Raw genomic sequence first — 17,895 nt, 5'->3', positions numbered from 1 at the left:
TTACGAAGCTTGAAGTAGATAAGAGAGTGGAATATGTGCAAGGCTGGCGGCTTTGTTTTAATTGCCTGGTACCGGGGCATTCAGTCAAGTTCTGCAAACATCGATCTTCTTGCCGCCGATGTGGGAGAAAACACCACTCTCTGTTGCACAGCACGTGGAGCCCGCAGTCTCAGACCTCTGCGCCGGTTCCGGAGGCGTCAGCGCAGCTTTTAGAGAAAAAAGAAGATACCAAGGAAGAAAAAGAAGATAAAAATAAAAAGAGTATTATATCTCACCTCACTACGGGGAGTCGCGCGCGGCTGATGCCAACTGCATTAGTGCAAGTATATGCTGAAAACGGAGAAAAACACTTGATGAGAGCGCTGTTGGACCCATGTTCACAAGAGTCTTTTATAACTGAGGCCGCAGCACAAAGGCTTCGCTTACGACGTATCTCAGTCAGTGGGCATGTCACGGGAGTTGAGAAAATGAAGACTACACTCAAGTATGTAACGGAAATAGAGTTCTCATCAAGAATCGAGCTTAAGATGAAGATGAAGGCAACTACTTATGTTGTACGACACGTCACCGACATTATGCCGGAGAATGAAGTGAAGATGGAAAACTGGAAACATGTCGAGAAGTTGTGCCTCGCAGATCCAACATGTCACACTCCAGGTCACATCGACTTGCTTTTAGGAGTCGAAGTTTGGAGCGAAGTTATTAAACCTGGAGTGATCAATGGCCCCTCAGGAACAACTATAGCACAAGACAGTCACCTGGGGTGGATTATTTGCGGAAATGTGAGGACAGAGCACACTGCCACAAAAAACATCGTCAGCATGCATCTCAATGTTGATCTTAACAACATGCTGAAGAAGTTCTGGGAGTTAGAAACCATAGAAGAAGAAAGCAATACACTAACCTCAGACGAAAAGAAGGCAGAAGACATTTATGAGAAGACACACAAAAGAAAAGAAGATGGTCGTTACGTGGTCAGGTTGCCATTTAGAGAAGAACCACCTGTGCTACCACGTGACTCACGAGAGATAGCAGTGAAGAGATGGATGTCGCTAGAAAGAAGATTAGATAAGAATCAAAAATTGAAACAAGATTACAACGACGTCTTACAAGAGTACCTAGATCTGCAACACATGAAGAAAGTAGATGATAAAGAACTAACCGAGAATTGCGTATACCTACCACATCATGCTGTTGTAAGAGACGACAAACAAACTACAAGAGTTAGAGTTGTATTTCATGCTTCATGTGCTGGAACTAACGGGGTTACCTTAAACGATGCATTACTCGTAGGCCCTACTCTGCAAGAAGATTTACCCGACATACTGCTGAGATGGAGAACACACAAAATCGCATATGTCGCGGATATCATTAAAATGTATCGGCAGATTGAAGTTAATGAAGAAGATACAAATTATCAAAGAATTGTTTGGAGAACTGATGCTCAAAAACCGATAGAAGATTACAAACTACTTACCGTCACCTTCGGGACCTCTTGCGCTCCCTACTTGGCCATCAAAACCTTACGTCAAGTTGCGATAGGTGAGGGTCAAGAGTATCCTGAAGCACAGTGTATAATACTAGAGGATTTCTACATGGACGACGTCCTGTCGGGGCATGAGACAGAAGATCAAGCTAAAATAAATCAGAAAGAAATCACAGCAATTCTCAAAAAGGGTGGGTTTGAGCTTCAAAAGTGGAGTTCAAATAGTGAAGCATTCATGCAAGAGATTGAACCTGTAAAACGATCACCAAAGGCCCAAAGAGAAGTAGATGGAAGAGACAGTATTAAGACTTTGGGTATCATTTGGAACACTAAAGAAGACAAATTACAAATAACTAATAATTTGAAAGACTCACCTGAACAACCTGTCACGAAGAGGAATGTTTTAGCCGATATAGCTTCATTATTTGATCCAATGGGTTGGCTGGCGCCTGCGGTAGTAATCGCTAAAACATTCATGCAGAAATTATGGCAATTAGGTGTTGGTTGGGACGAAGAACTCGCAGATGACGTGAAGGAAGAGTGGCTGAAGTTTAGAAAAGAGATTCCTGCATTGACAGAAGTAAAGATAAATCGTTGGATACATACCAACGCAGACAGAAGCTCGATTGAGGTTCATGGATTCTCTGACGCCTCGATGAGTGCGTACGCAGCCGTAATATACGTCCGAGTCATCGAAACAGACGGGCAAGTACATGTATCTCTACTCACGGCTAAAACGAAAACAGCGCCTTTAAAGCAAATATCCATGCCCAGATTGGAGATGTGCGCTGCTGTTCTGCTGTGCAGACTTCTGAAACATGTTGTAAGCATATTAAAAGTTCAAAAACATCAAGTATTTGCCTGGTCAGATTCACAAGTGGTACTGTCATGGATAAAAGGCGACCCAGGTCGATGGACTCCTTTTGTTAAAAACCGAGTTACTGAAATAAAGAAGATGAATGAGATAAACGGGTGGTATTATGTCAATACTAAACACAATCCAGCTGACCCAGCTTCACGAGGAGTGATGCCTAGAAAGCTGTTGACAAATACACTCTGGTGGAATGGACCGGCGTTTCTCACGGAGCCAGCCATAGAACTACCGGGAACCGAAGTACCTGAAACAGACTTAGAATGCAGAAAGGTTATAAAAACATTAGTTACTACAACTAAAGAAAATGAAGAGAATTTAATACTTACCTTGATAACTAAATACTCGTCGCTCGGGAAACTGGTTAGAATAATCGCATACTGTCGTAGATGGATGCTGCACCTGAAAAGAAAGAGAGAAAATAAAGATCACTTACCAACTTACCTGACGACTGAAGAGAAAGATGAAGCACTTACCATTTGCTTAAGACGATCCCAGGAAATCCAATTTCAAGAAGAAATTGAGTAAGAGACAGCTGAAAAGAAAAAGTCGATTGTTGTCACTCGCCCCCTTTTTAGATCCAAAGGGTGTGTTGAGAGTAGGCGGCCGACTACGCCATGCTGATTTAGAAGCCCAACAGAAGCACCCCATTATAATCACGAAAGACAATGCTCTGTTACCTCTTCTTCTAGCAGAAGCACACAGCAGCACTCTACATGGCGGTCCGCAATTGATGGTGATGTATCTTCGATCTAAATACTGGCTGATGGGTCGTATTGTAGGGAAACTTCCAGGCCCTGATGGCTTAACTCGGACTTACGAAATACGTACAATTTCTGGTGTTTTGCAAAGATCTGTAACTAAATTATGTGTTTTACCTTGTGTAAAGGACTCCGTCCTTTCCGGGGGAGTATGTTCAAGTTAATTAATACAATTAGTCGTTTACGCCATCTACTATGTAATCACAATAATTTTAAAGTCCTAATTTTGCATGTGAACCCTTGAACGTATCAATCTTATGTAATAATACTCATTACTTCTAATAGATGGCGTTACGGGTCCTAAAAATCATCAAGCATAGTTGTTTACTTGAATAAAGAGTCTTGCACTACCTATCTGCATGAACGCTGCATTTTTAATTCTCCCACATCTCTCATCGACCGGTACAGTCTTAGTAATAGGGGCCCGTTTTTACCCTTTGGGTACGGAACCCTAAAAAGCGATGATTATTTAGTTACGGGTACGGTTACGAGAGGGATACATCGCGTGTAGCGTCAACCGGACACCACGCCCTTAGCGAGTATTTCAAAAACACACGCATTCACAGCGCCTTTTGAATTCTGAGTGCACCCGAAGTTTGCTAACAGCGTTTACCTTTTGGTAAAGAGTAAAACCACCTGTCACCGATCGCTACATTCTACTGCATGGGAAATCTCATATTTCACTGCCAAATGACGTGACCAGTCAGCTAATAGGGTATTTGACTACTAGTCAAATCAGTTTCTGTTTTCGAACTGTCAAAACGATTTTGCTACTATAGAATTTATTTCACACTAGCCTGTGACGTCACAATCAAATTACCTTGTCTTTATAGTTTTATACAGGTTTTAAAATAGAAATTGTGTCTAAAAATAACTGCTCTCTACGTTTCTCTAATAATATTATTACGTAAATACAGTAAAATACCCTATTGTGGATGGTGCAACTAGGCCTAGATGGGTACCTGAGCTCGTCGTTACTGAGCGTAGCCCGGTATCGGTAGGGGTAGAAGCGGTGCGCTAGCGGCTGGTTGTGCGTGCTGCTCGAGGCGCAGTAGTCGCCCATGTCGAGCTGCGCCATCAGCGCGCCCAGCTCCGCCGCCAGCTCTCGAGTTACCGGGAACTAGCCCTAGGTGGGTACCTGAGCTCGTCGTTACTGAGCGTGGCCCGGTATCGGTAGGGGTAGAAGCGGTGCGCTAGCGGCTGGTTGTGCGTGCTGCTCGAGGCGCAGTAGTCGCCCATGTCGAGCTGCGCCATCAGCGCGCCCAGCTCCGCCGCCAGCTCTCGAGTTACCGGGAACTAGCCCTAGATGGGTACCTGAGCTCGTCGTTACTGAGCGTGGCCCGGTATCGGTAGGGGTAGAAGCGGTGCGCTAGCGGCTGGTTGTGCGTGCTGCTCGAGGCGCAGTAGTCGCCCATGTCGAGCTGCGCCATCAGCGCGCCCAGCTCCGCCGCCAGCTCTCGAGTTACCGGGAACTAGCCCTAGGTGGGTACCTGAGCTCGTCGTTACTGAGCGTGGCCCGGTATCGGTAGGGGTAGAAGCGGTGCGCTAGCGGCTGGTTGTGCGTGCTGCTCGAGGCGCAGTAGTCGCCCATGTCGAGCTGCGCCATCAGCGCGCCCAGCTCCGCCGCCAGCTCTCGAGTTACCGGGAACTAGCCCTAGGTGGGTACCTGAGCTCGTCGTTACTGAGCGTGGCCCGGTATCGGTAGGGGTAGAAGCGGTGCGCTAGCGGCTGGTTGTGCGTGCTGCTCGAGGCGCAGTAGTCGCTGTCGAGCTGCGCCATCAGCGCGCCCAGCTCCGCCGCCAGCTCTCGAGTTACCGGGAACTAGCCCTAGGTGGGTACCTGAGCTCATCGTTACTGAGCGTGGCCCGGTATCGGTAGGGGTAGAAGCGGTGCGCTAGCGGCTGGTTGTGCGTGCTGCTCGAGGCGCAGTAGTCGCCCATGTCGAGCTGCGCCATCAGCGCGCCCAGCTCCGCCGCCAGCTCTCGAGTTACCGGGAACTAGCCCTAGGTGGGTACCTGAGCTCGTCGTTACTGAGCGTGGCCCGGTATCGGTAGGGGTAGAAGCGGTGCGCTAGCGGCTGGTTGTGCGTGCTGCTCGAGGCGCAGTAGTCGCCCATGTCGAGCTGCGCCATCAGCGCGCCCAGCTCCGCCGCCAGCTCTCGAGTTACCGGGAACTAGCCCTAGGTGGGTACCTGAGCTCGTCGTTACTGAGCGTGGCCCGGTATCGGTAGGGGTAGAAGCGGTGCGCTAGCGGCTGGTTGTGCGTGCTGCTCGAGGCGCAGTAGTCGCCCATGTCGAGCTGCGCCATCAGCGCGCCCAGCTCCGCCGCCAGCTCTCGAGTTACCGGGAACTAGCCCTAGATGGGTACCTGAGCTCGTCGTTACTGAGCGTGGCCCGGTATCGGTAGGGGTAGAAGCGGTGCGCTAGCGGCTGGTTGTGCGTGCTGCTCGAGGCGCAGTAGTCGCCCATGTCGAGCTGCGCCATCAGCGCGCCCAGCTCCGCCGCCAGCTCTCGAGTTACCGGGAACTAGCCCTAGGTGGGTACCTGAGCTCGTCGTTACTGAGCGTGGCCCGGTATCGGTAGGGGTAGAAGCGGTGCGCTAGCGGCTGGTTGTGCGTGCTGCTCGAGGCGCAGTAGTCGCCCATGTCGAGCTGCGCCATCAGCGCGCCCAGCTCCGCCGCCAGCTCTCGAGTTACCGGGAACTAGCCCTAGGTGGGTACCTGAGCTCGTCGTTACTGAGCGTGGCCCGGTATCGGTAGGGGTAGAAGCGGTGCGCTAGCGGCTGGTTGTGCGTGCTGCTCGAGGCGCAGTAGTCGCCCATGTCGAGCTGCGCCATCAGCGCGCCCAGCTCCGCCGCCAGCTCTCGAGTTACCGGGAACTAGCCCTAGGTGGGTACCTGAGCTCGTCGTTACTGAGCGTGGCCCGGTATCGGTAGGGGTAGAAGCGGTGCGCTAGCGGCTGGTTGTGCGTGCTGCTCGAGGCGCAGTAGTCGCCCATGTCGAGCTGCGCCATCAGCGCGCCCAGCTCCGCCGCCAGCTCTCGAGTTACCGGGAACTAGCCCTAGGTGGGTACCTGAGCTCGTCGTTACTGAGCGTGGCCCGGTATCGGTAGGGGTAGAAGCGGTGCGCTAGCGGCTGGTTGTGCGTGCTGCTCGAGGCGCAGTAGTCGCCCATGTCGAGCTGCGCCATCAGCGCGCCCAGCTCCGCCGTCAGCTCTCGAGTTACCGGGAACTAGCCCTAGGTGGGTACCTGAGCTCGTCGTTACTGAGCGTGGCCCGGTATCGGTAGGGGTAGAAGCGGTGCGCTAGCGGCTGGTTGTGCGTGCTGCTCGAGGCGCAGTAGTCGCCCATGTCGAGCTGCGCCATCAGCGCGCCCAGCTCCGCCGCCAGCTCTCGAGTTACCGGGAACTAGCCCTAGGTGGGTACCTGAGCTCGTCGTTACTGAGCGTGGCCCGGTATCGGTAGGGGTAGAAGCGGTGCGCTAGCGGCTGGTTGTGCGTGCTGCTCGAGGCGCAGTAGTCGCCCATGTCGAGCTGCGCCATCAGCGCGCCCAGCTCCGCCGCCAGCTCTCGAGTTACCGGGAACTAGCCCTAGGTGGGTACCTGAGCTCGTCGTTACTGAGCGTGGCCCGGTATCGGTAGGGGTAGAAGCGGTGCGCTAGCGGCTGGTTGTGCGTGCTGCTCGAGGCGCAGTAGTCGCCCATGTCGAGCTGCGCCATCAGCGCGCCCAGCTCCGCCGCCAGCTCTCGAGTTACCGGGAACTAGCCCTAGGTGGGTACCTGAGCTCGTCGTTACTGAGCGTGGCCCGGTATCGGTAGGGGTAGAAGCGGTGCGCTGGCGGCTGGTTGTGCGTGCTGCTCGAGGCGCAGTAGTCGCCCATGTCGAGCTGCGCCATCAGCGCGCCCAGCTCCGCCGCCAGCTCTCGAGTTACCGGGAACTAGCCCTAGGTGGGTACCTGAGCTCGTCGTTACTGAGCGTGGCCCGGTATCGGTAGGGGTAGAAGCGGTGCGCTAGCGGCTGGTTGTGCGTGCTGCTCGAGGCGCAGTAGTCGCCCATGTCGAGCTGCGCCATCAGCGCGCCCAGCTCCGCCGCCAGCTCTCGAGTTACCGGGAACTAGCCCTAGGTGGGTACCTGAGCTCGTCGTTACTGAGCGTGGCCCGGTATCGGTAGGGGTAGAAGCGGTGCGCTAGCGGCTGGTTGTGCGTGCTGCTCGAGGCGCAGTAGTCGCCCATGTCGAGCTGCGCCATCAGCGCGCCCAGCTCCGCCGCCAGCTCTCGAGTTACCGGGAACCGGCCCGCTACCACTGCAATAACATTAAAAAAACATATAGGTAAGTGAAAAACATAACCTTTAAGATGCTTAACCTTTTAACCGCCATAGAATACGTCATCGAGCGTGCTCGTGTCGCCGGGGGGTACGAAGTTACACGAAGTTCTGTCTTATTTATCAGACAGCGGCGAAATGAGCCCGATTTTGTATGTCTTATATATCAGTCTACGGCGGTTAAAAGGTTAAAGATGATCGCTATAAAAAATTCCCTTGTCATCTTTATTGAGCGTACTTCCGTATGAGCTGTTCACGCCATGTATTTCTGTAGTACGAATTGGACAAAAGTCTGCTACTGGTATATGCTCTTTAAATTTTTAAACCCTTGAGTGATGCGCTTTAGATAACAAGCCCGAAGCTGGCAGTTAAAATACAATAGCCATCTGGCCATCTGGCCATACTGATTATCTTTGCAGTTCTCTTCATATAGGTACCTACAGGCTTCTTCGCTTTACTATATATTGATACTAACTTGATATTCAACTTGCCTAAAAAATTGCATGTTTCAATACGTCTGTAAGATCACTCAAAAATTCTCGAACTTTCCTGACCCTTCTTCCTAGAGCGCTACATGGGACTGAATATTACTTGAGAGCTTACCTTGTTGGTTAACTTGGTAGCAGAGCAACAGCCGCTCCTTGTCCGTCTCGGTTCGCACGGAGCTCTTGAAATACAGCCTGTTCCTGTACGTCAGTCGGATCACCCGAGAGTTCTCGAACTTTCCTGACCCTTTATCCTAGAGCGCTATATCCCATGTGATATTACTTGATAGCTTACCTTGTTGATTAACTTGATAGCAGAGCAACAGCCGCTCCTTGTCCGTCTCGGTTCGCACAGAGCTCTTGAAATACAGCCTGTTCCTGTACGTCAGTCGGATCACCCGAGAGTTCTCGAACTTTCCTGACCCTTTCTCTCGTAGTGCCGTCTCCCATTTTGATATTACGTCGCATAACTGGAAATGCAAGGTTTAGTTTTAGAGTTGGCATCTTAAGTGTTCACGTCTTAGTCATTCGCATAAAGTGTCATTCTATGGAACTTGTAAACAAACCGCCATATTGAAATTGTCCATGAATGTCAATTTACTAGTGACTTTTGTTTACACAGCAAGTTGCATAGAATGACACTTTAGATACCTATATTCAAGAGCGAACGGATGGAATTTAAGTGGCAAAACGTTCAAGTAGAAAATAATTTTGTTATCTAGTTTACACACACAGCTTTTTTACCAAATAAATTGAGCTGGATTTAGAAAACTTATAAGTTTGTAGTTTGTATTTCAAGATGAAGTTAACAATATTCGTAAAAAAATGTCATAGGAGTCGTTTTCAAGATTTTTAACCACGAAAACCATAAAAACGACACCCACCACGTTATCATAACAGTCGGTGATATTATGATAACGTCCTTACTGGTATCCGAAATCTAAAAATTGCTTTACCTTCTTATCGGGTTTGATGTGATGTTCTAGATCCTTCTCTATCGGGTCGTCGCTGAAGAGCGCGAAGCCCGAGGCGGTGGCCTCGCGGCAGCCCAGCTCCGTGCTTAGCGTCGCCAGGAACTCTTCTACCGTCGTCGACCCGTCGAAACTTATCACCTATGTACAACATGATGAGTTTATCATCATTATTATCATATCACATGGTGGTAAAAAGAGATCCGTCGAATGAAAAATGGCTAAAAGTACTTGCAGCTCCAATGACGCAATGGAAACTCTTACATCATAGAAAACGAATTCACGGAGCAAACGCAAAGGGAGTGTTATTGTCCATAGTCCGCTGACACAGCTAACTATAAGGAAAAATTAAATGACAAATTAAAATCACGACCCCGAGCGCTTTAAGACGGTAAATTATAAAGCGTAAGAAGCGTTTCGCGTAAAAGAGCCTACACGACTGTCAACCAAGCTTCCGGCTATTTATTGAGCCATTGAGGGCCACCCTGACCTTGGTAGGGGCTCAACACAATTTGGTTCCCAACCACGGTCGGAAACTACCAACCCGTAGTCGTCGGAAGGCCCGTTGCCGACCATGTAGTTAGAGGTTTATGTGTCCAGATTGTTTTGTATACCTGGTAGGTGTTGTTGAGCATGTGCACGGGTATGGCGTGCGGCAGGCAGTGGTGGTAGGGGTTCTTGAGCAGTATGGAAAGCACCTCCATGCGCGAGGGTTTGTCTTCGCGGCCGCCGTTCCGGATAGTTCGTTCAAGAGCGCGGGAGCAGTATGCTGCGTATTTGCCGCATTCCGTTCTGGAAATGTGAGGCTGTTTTATTCTGGGATCTTTTTGTCTGTACATTAACCCAATAATTAAAGTTTTGTGACCGCTTGGACGTGGTAATGTTAAATGCAAATAAACATTGGGTCGACATGTTTTTTTGGACTATCGATATGGTTTCTCGCAATGGGTGGTCACATCTGTAGCGGTCGCTCAATACGTTTCGACATGTGGATCAAAATTTCCTTAGAAGATACTTAAAGGTTATGGTTTATGTACTAAAGATGACTAAAGTGTCATTCAATAGAACTTGCTAACTATGTAAACAAAAGTTACTAGTAAACTGACATTCAATGTCAATTTTAGTATGGCGGTTTGTTTACATAGTTAGCAAGTTCTATTGAATGACAGTTTCCTTTCAGATTTTATTATCATTTCTACATATTCAAATTTTGTTGATCAATGTTTGTTTTGCATACCTAATACTGCGCTCCTAAGCCTAATAGCGCTATCTCAAAAACAAATGATTTTGAAAATTGAACTATCAGCTATAGAAATTAAAGTATGAGTTAGCAATAAATTTTCTTTTGAGATAGCGCTATTTGGCTTAGAAGGGCAGAATAATGGTGTTTCATATAAATTTTTAAATTACGAAAAATTAATACATAATGTATATGAATTATGGTATTTGGGAGTCAGAATGAATGCTGAGGTGTAACTTCAGGTACAACAAGCTAGCAGCCACTGCTAGTAACCCGTTTCGCGAAACTGTATACAAAGCCGAAAAAGTCAATACATAGGTACTTATCTCAAAACTAAGATACACTCACTTGGAGTCAGAATGCCTGCTGAGGTGTAGCTTCAGGTACCACAACAGCCTGTTGTTCCGCGGCACGAACAAGCTTACAGCCAGCGCTAACAACTGCCACCCTTGTACGAAGCTGTATGTGGGTGGGTTGCTCTTGCAATCCACGGAGAGTAGGGGCGCCTGGAAAGTTCCATAGGTTATGGTGATTTGATAGAGATTGCTAAATACTGGTTTGTTATAAAAGTAATAAAACAACTAGCAAAGTTATTGTGTGTATGTTATATAAATGCAAAGAAAAGTTTATCTATTATTTCTGAACAAAGTTAATTGACAGATCGCGAACACATTAATTTTGCCGTTAGATCAAGAAATAGTTTACCTTATTTTACATTTGTTAGTACTTTTCTCACTTTGCTTAAAAGTTGCGAATAAGTAAATAACATATTGGCTTCTTTTTCTCGCACATTCATTTCTCAATTGACGCATAGACTATTTACAAATAACGCTATCTACCGGGCGTTGTAGAATTGTTACGTTAATAAAAACGCCATCTATCGTCCGTGTGTGAAACTACGCACACTTGACTAATGTCTTCACTGACTGTCACATTAATTACACCGCCATCTGTGGCCAGCGCTCAGGACTACATATACCCTCACATTACTAGCACTGCCATCTGTATTTAGTTCCCGGAACTTCGTGTACCTGTATGGAGCTCGGGGAGCCTCCGCTGGGCGCGGTGTCGCTCTTGTTGTCGCCGCCGACGGACGCGGCGCCGGTGTCGCACGTGAACAGCGATTGCGTCGCGCATAGTAGCAGTTGCTGTACAAATGAAATGTTGGTGGTCTATGGGAGGCTACTGGGGTATTTTAACTACCACCTTAAATGTTAATTTGCCCGTTACTGAGATTTAAGTTGGGTAGCTTGTTAATTATCAAATCTATTCATTGCTTACCTAGGGGACGAACAGGGACTTTAGTTACCAAAATCCTCGTTGTGAATTAATTTAAACTATTTCAAATACCTTTTTCTATTTTAAACTAATTTGAAATCACTTGAAATTCCTTAACCATTTTGCGTAGATAAGTTTGATATGATATGCAACTTATGTGATAACACTTTTTAAACACCGTTGTAAAATTGTGATTGTAGGATGTCAATTAAACACATGTGTATGAGTACTCAATATGTGACTTGACACAACAATACTTCAGAACAACATATTTTATGACATACGAGGGGTGTTCAAAATATTCTCGGTATGAGAATGAAAACAAACAAGTACGAAAAGTTTGATATTTTTATTTTTCAATATACTCCCCCCCTATGTTTATACACTTAAAAGATCGATCAATTATTTTTTTTAATCCCTCGTAAAAATATTTTTTATCTTTCGTGTAAAAATGCTCCTCCACTGCCGCCTTCAATGCTTCATCGTCAGAAAATTTATTTCCACGCAGATCCTTTTTAAGATTGGGGAGCAAAAAGAAGTCGCTGAGGGCTAAGTCCGGACTATACGGTGGGTGAGTAACAGTTTTAAACCCACATTCAACAATAGCTGCCTTGGCAATATGAGCAGTATGGACGGGGGCGTTGTCATGCAGAAGCAGAATACCTTTGGTTAACTTTCCTCGCCTCTTTTCTTTAATTACATCCTTTAATTGACGTAGAATGTTAGCGTAGTACTGTCCTGTGATATTTACACCTTTTTCTTTATAATCGATTAGTAATACTCCTTCAAAATCCCAAAATATCGTGGCCATGACCTTGCCAGCTGAAAGGATGACCTTGAACTTCTTGGGATGAGCTGAACCCTTAATGTGCCACTGCATGGACTCTTGTTTACTCTCTGGGTCATAATGATGAACCCAGGTTTCATCTCCAGTAACTATTCTTTGCAGCACCTCATCAGGATTTTCACCGCACAGGTCAATAAAATCGGAACAACAAGCTACACGCATGTCTTTTTGAAGCCGAGTCAGCATTCGCGGAACCCATCTTGCACTTACTTTTGACATATTAAGATGGTCATGTATAATATCATGTACGGTACCAATAGAGAGATTGGTTACTTGTGCTATAGATTTTACCTTCACTCGACCATCTTCCAATATAAGTTTTTCCACTTTATCAATATTTTCTTGTGAAGTAGCTACTACAGGCCGGCCAGGTCTAGGGTCATCTTCAATACTCTCCCTTCCGCGTTTAAACTCGCTTGACCACTTTTGAATGGTAGATAAAGAAGGAGCAGACTCACGGTAAACACAATCCATTTCCTCTTTTATGGTTTTTTGATTTTTACCCTGTTTTGTCAAGAATTTTATCACGCATCGATGTTCTAATTTAGTTAACATTGTCAATTCGCACATGATGTTCATGTTTGTTCAGCAATTGCAGAAAAACAAAAGACCATCTCGGTTCGAATTATACTTTTTTTTAATGTCAATGAATAAACCTTAGCGGCCAGTAACGAAAGAAATTTTAGAAGAGGTCGTAAGATATCAATACCGAGAATATTTTGAACGCCCCTCGTAAATGGAGCAAATAGGAAAGTGAATTTACCAATATTAACAGAACAAATGCACAGTTACAGTTATGCAGTGCAAGTTTAGGGATTTAAGGAATGAAACAACTCTATGCCATTTTATTAAAACGACCCCATGCTGTTCCTCGTTTCTCCAAAAGAGCGGCACCTTAAATAATTTCAGTAAAAAAATCGAACAAACGATGCTCGTTCGCACCTTATTTAAAAAAAAAACCTAACGTACCCCTAGAACGTTGACGTTTAGCGCCATCTAGTTCAGGGATTCAAATCACGTCTTCTATACTTTGTTCCACCTTAATGTGAGTCTCATTACCTTTACTCATTAATGCTTAATGTGTTACTAGACTGAACAAAATTAATGCTACCCCTAGAGTCACAAGTGCGTATAATTTTCTTTGAAAGTACAGACCCTATACATACGAGTACATAATTGAGTAATTCCCCGATTTAAGTACAGATACTTTTTCATGATAATACTTTTCTGTACATTAGTTAGTGCCAGTGCCATACGCTATTGTGTTTTGTGCTTTTAAACATACCCAATACACCAATCCTATAGCTTATTCCACCCAGTGAATATATACAGATGTAACGTATCACCTGCGTGTATTTATATGATTCAGTGCAACTGCATAGTATGTGTTTCAATTATGCTTAAATAGTAATTGGATTGCTCGAGAAATAGCTGTTTCAACCAGGGCTATAACCAGAGATCGGGCAAATTTGCGTCATTGCTCGCAATAATGTGGACATGACTCCAAAATTGAATAAATACTTAAACATTTAATTAAACCTCAGGTCAGAATACCTGAGGTTTAATTTTAATTCCTAATCAATTAATAACACAAAGATTTCTTATGATGTAAATTTATTTAAAAAATAATCAGTACGTTTTCCAAATTTTCTGTATGTACTAATTTTTTTAGATCAAAAATATATTTAAGTGCTATTTATTGACTAGGAAACAAATTAAATCTCAGTTAAAAAAATCATTAAAATAATTAAATGATTAATTATTTAATCAAATTTGGAGTCATGTCCACATTAATGCGAGCAATGACGCCAATCTGTCCGATCTCTGGCTATAACCGCGAAAATCAAAGTTGGTAATTGCGGGCATTTTTGTCTGTGACTCTAATTAAGTCTTAATGAGAGTAAAAGAGAAATATCCCCGCAATTTGCGAAATTCGGTTTTCGCGGTATGCCGTCAGTGCCCAAATACTAAAGCTGCCCGATGCCCAATCAGGAATTCCACGAATAACCACATTACTACAAGCTTTACATTTTCAGTTGTATCTCCCTTCTCCCTTTAACGTTATTGAGAAGCGAAGGATAGCGTCAAATATTCTATTGGATAGAATATACATGTTAGAAAGGGCACTGTTTTTCTGAAAAAATAGATATTGCCATAAATGTATCAATACAATCTTAATCAACAAAGACTAAGATAAGTTATTGATAATGATAAGTCAAGTTATGAATTCGCTGTAGGACCCTTCGCTGTAGGTAGGTAAAATAATAGTTAAACAAAATACAGAAGTGAAATCGGAGCAGGACTAATAAGACTATATTTATATAAATAATCTCATATAAAGTTCAACTTGATTCTTATACGTATGTATACCAAAACACACTATGCAATTACACTAAACAATTTATCTATATACTTACCGTGCACTCCGGAAGATAAACTTTGAACTAGATAATAATATGGTACATAGTTGTCTAAACAGTAAATATAAGGGTAAGGCTAAAACTTGCAACGTCAACCTTTCATAACAAAGGAAGATCTAGTGCGAAGGGCGCTGACAGATTATGGATGACAACAAACAAACATTCCCTAGGTCTAAGGGGGGGCAACATTCTTGGAAAAAGTATAAAATAAAATGGGGGGAAATTTACACCAACATTCCATTTGATAATTTGCAACAACAGATACATATCGCTTTCACTGCACTGGCAACATTTAAACCATAGCTAACTTTTTAATCTATGGTGTTTCTATGTGAGTTGCCAGTACTATAAGATCAAGTTGGAATACAACTTTTGCCCTTCCACAATTTTGATCGTCGAAAAAAACAGTTTCTATCAAATTTCGCATATAATAAAGAAGCCAATAAAATTATCACTTTCACAATTCCAAATTGATCAACCACGAGACATTAAGCTTTATTTTTTTTAATAGGCAACACACAAAGCTGACGCTAAATGGCTTGTTAGTGTATATTTACAATTAATTTCTGAACGCAACGAAATCTTTTTTTTAAGCCTTTTAATTGCGGCTGCCGGTGTTAAGCGCGGAAAAGTTGACACTACAGAATGAGTGCTGGTGAAAAATTAAAAGACCCGGTGTTTGAATGAATGAGAAAAATGGTGACAATATAAGGAAAGCTTTAAAGCGTCGCCATAAGCCGTTGCGAATATACAGCGAAATAATTAGTAACCAGTATTCATTTAAATTACAACCTTAATGACAAATATTTAAAATTCAGTATACAATAAGTATTTGCTATTGAGATCAATAAACTGTGTTTAAATCAATTCTGGTTAGACTTTATACTCAATGGAGGCTTCCTCTCTCTCTTACTAAAATTGTATATTTTCATTACTGAATTTTATTGTCCTTATTTTTTTTTTTTTAATGAAGCCATGCCATATCATTATAATAACAAAATACAATTTAGTTTGATAGTTTCTCAAACGAATTTGTATTGAACAGCAAATTAAAACAGATAATGTGGGAGTGCTTTTAGATTTTGCATTAGTTTGGGAATATTAATCTTATTTAAAATGCGAGTAGTATCTTATCTAAAAGCACTCCACATTTTAGGCACGGTCAAACGGTAAGAGTGGTAAATGGTATATTTTATTAACATCAGAAAACTATTCTTTAATAATTTCGATGTTTATCGTTTTGTTTATTGAACATATCAATTACATTACCATTATAATAAATGATCCATTAGTACTGTTGTAATATTTTATTATAGGACAAGACTAGTCTTAGATAACCTCATTTATACAACAAATGAAACGATCTTTGTTAATGTTTTTTAAAACATTAATTAGACCAACATAGTCACAATAATCATATTTCTTTTTGATTGAATTTCGCTAGAATTTTATATTAATAGGTATAACGGCTAGAATAAGCCCGTGACACCCGAAGAAAATTTTACAGCTGCGTTCAAATCATATACCGCGGACATCAAACGTATGTCTACACATTTGCACCCTACTTTGCTATAAGGCGCAAAATGTAAGCATATCTTCAAAGTCCATGATTTTAGCCAAAGAAACCCATGGACCACCCTCCACCGCGACCTTGAAAAACCTCGCAACTTACATTCTTAAGCTTCTGCGCTTTAACGTTAAGCTTCTGGTGGCGCCTTGCGCTAGCGGGCGACGGCGACGGCGTTACCTGAACGCCGTGCTTGCTGTGCGTGTGCGGCGCTGTCTGCTTGGCCAGGGCCGACACCAGCTCGTCCTGAAGCTCTGACACTTCCAGACACTGCTGCAGCGCGTTCTGGGCCAGCACCACGTGGTAGTCGATGCCGCAGTGCTCCACGCACACGGACATGAACAGTTGGACGCACTGAAACGTGGATCAGATGTATTAAGAGCCAACAGGAGCTAAGATTTAAATATTTTAGGTAAATATACCCGTCTCGCTAACGGAAGCGGCTCCTAAAACTAGTGCGATAAGGACAAGGCGAAAAATCCTGCGTAAAAATCTCAAAAATCGAGGTTTCGTACTCGACTGTTTCCTCCTCCAAAACTTAACCAATCGTAACCAAATTTGGAAATCTAAATGATTATGACATTATCTGTGTCAGACCGTTTTGCTTTTTTGGCTAATTGATATAAGTTTTGAATAGCGCGCCTCTCATTGCGGCATAGTCAATTAGGCCATTTTGGCCATTTTTGAAGGGCTCTAGCGCCTTAAAAAACAAAAATATCAAAAAAAGCAAAACGGTCCGACACATATATTGACAATATTAATCTGTGTTGAAAAAATCATTGCTTTAGCTTCAAAACCCACGGAGGAAACAGTCGAGTACGTTTGTATGGAGAAATGACCACTCCTGTTGGCTCTTAATGGCCGCCGAAAACGGCGACTGACGCGCGCAGCTCCAGCCAATATCGTCGCTATACTTACTCGACATATCTGCAACAATCATTTGATGGAAATGTCGCTTGTCTTTCATTCGGAATACGGGTGTTTTTGTCATCAAATGAGTGTTACAGATACGAGGTTGAGTAAGTATAGCGGCGATATCAACACTCGTGCAATCCGACAAGCGTGTCCGATCGCGACTAAACGTGGCAAAGCTTAACATACCTATTATACTTACTTTACTCATTGGCTTAACACATCATATTTTAAAACGAAGGATATCGCTCCTGTCATAATAGTTACGGGCTTGTATTGTGGTTACCAAGAATGATCCGATCATAAAGACTAATTGAAAAAAAAAAAACAATGTCTTTATAGAATTGCACTTTATAGCCCTTAATTTAAGGGCCTTAAATTTGTGTATGTGTACGGGAAAAACGTAAAACTAATTTGTGTATACCGGGAATACGAATAGCGGTACTGTAAATCGGTTCCGACCAACTGAACTTTTACACATATTAAGGCCGGTTTTATTTTTATTTATTAAATTTAACCTTTGACCTGACTGGTGTGGCTGAAAACAGAAGTTACCTTAAACAGTTTTAGCGCTTCCGCCTGCAACGCTTCGGACGTTAGTGAGGTGAGTGGCGACGAAATATGTTCTTTACTATACAGTAACGTCGGATGCCTCCATAGCACGCAATCTGAAATAACAGACAACATTGATTATGCACAACGAAATCTAGGCAATTGGATTATATCATAACTAGGGAG

At 44.1% G+C, this 17,895-nt stretch overlaps 1 protein-coding gene across 1 annotated transcript in view; it reads right to left on the bottom strand.

The window, feature by feature from the left end:
- LOC134653446 (uncharacterized protein CG43867) overlaps positions 1-17,895 on the bottom strand; it is a 447,433-nt gene that overhangs the window by 6,365 nt on the left and 423,173 nt on the right. Inside the window, exons 21-28 of the mRNA XM_063508812.1 lie at positions 17,713-17,825; positions 16,351-16,599; positions 11,165-11,281; positions 10,482-10,639; positions 9,508-9,685; positions 8,879-9,034; positions 8,218-8,392; positions 7,246-7,417 (exon numbers count right to left, since the gene is read on the bottom strand). Coding sequence (XP_063364882.1) covers positions 7,246-7,417; positions 8,218-8,392; positions 8,879-9,034; positions 9,508-9,685; positions 10,482-10,639; positions 11,165-11,281; positions 16,351-16,599; positions 17,713-17,825 — 1,318 coding nt within the window. The remainder of the gene's footprint in view (positions 1-7,245; positions 7,418-8,217; positions 8,393-8,878; positions 9,035-9,507; positions 9,686-10,481; positions 10,640-11,164; positions 11,282-16,350; positions 16,600-17,712; positions 17,826-17,895) is intronic.

The sequence above is a fragment of the Cydia amplana genome, chromosome 13, assembly GCF_948474715.1.
Source record: "Cydia amplana chromosome 13, ilCydAmpl1.1, whole genome shotgun sequence".
Lineage (NCBI taxonomy): Eukaryota > Metazoa > Arthropoda > Insecta > Lepidoptera > Tortricidae > Cydia > Cydia amplana.
Note: the sequence above shows the minus strand (reverse complement) of the source record. Positions and strands in the feature narration are given on the sequence as shown.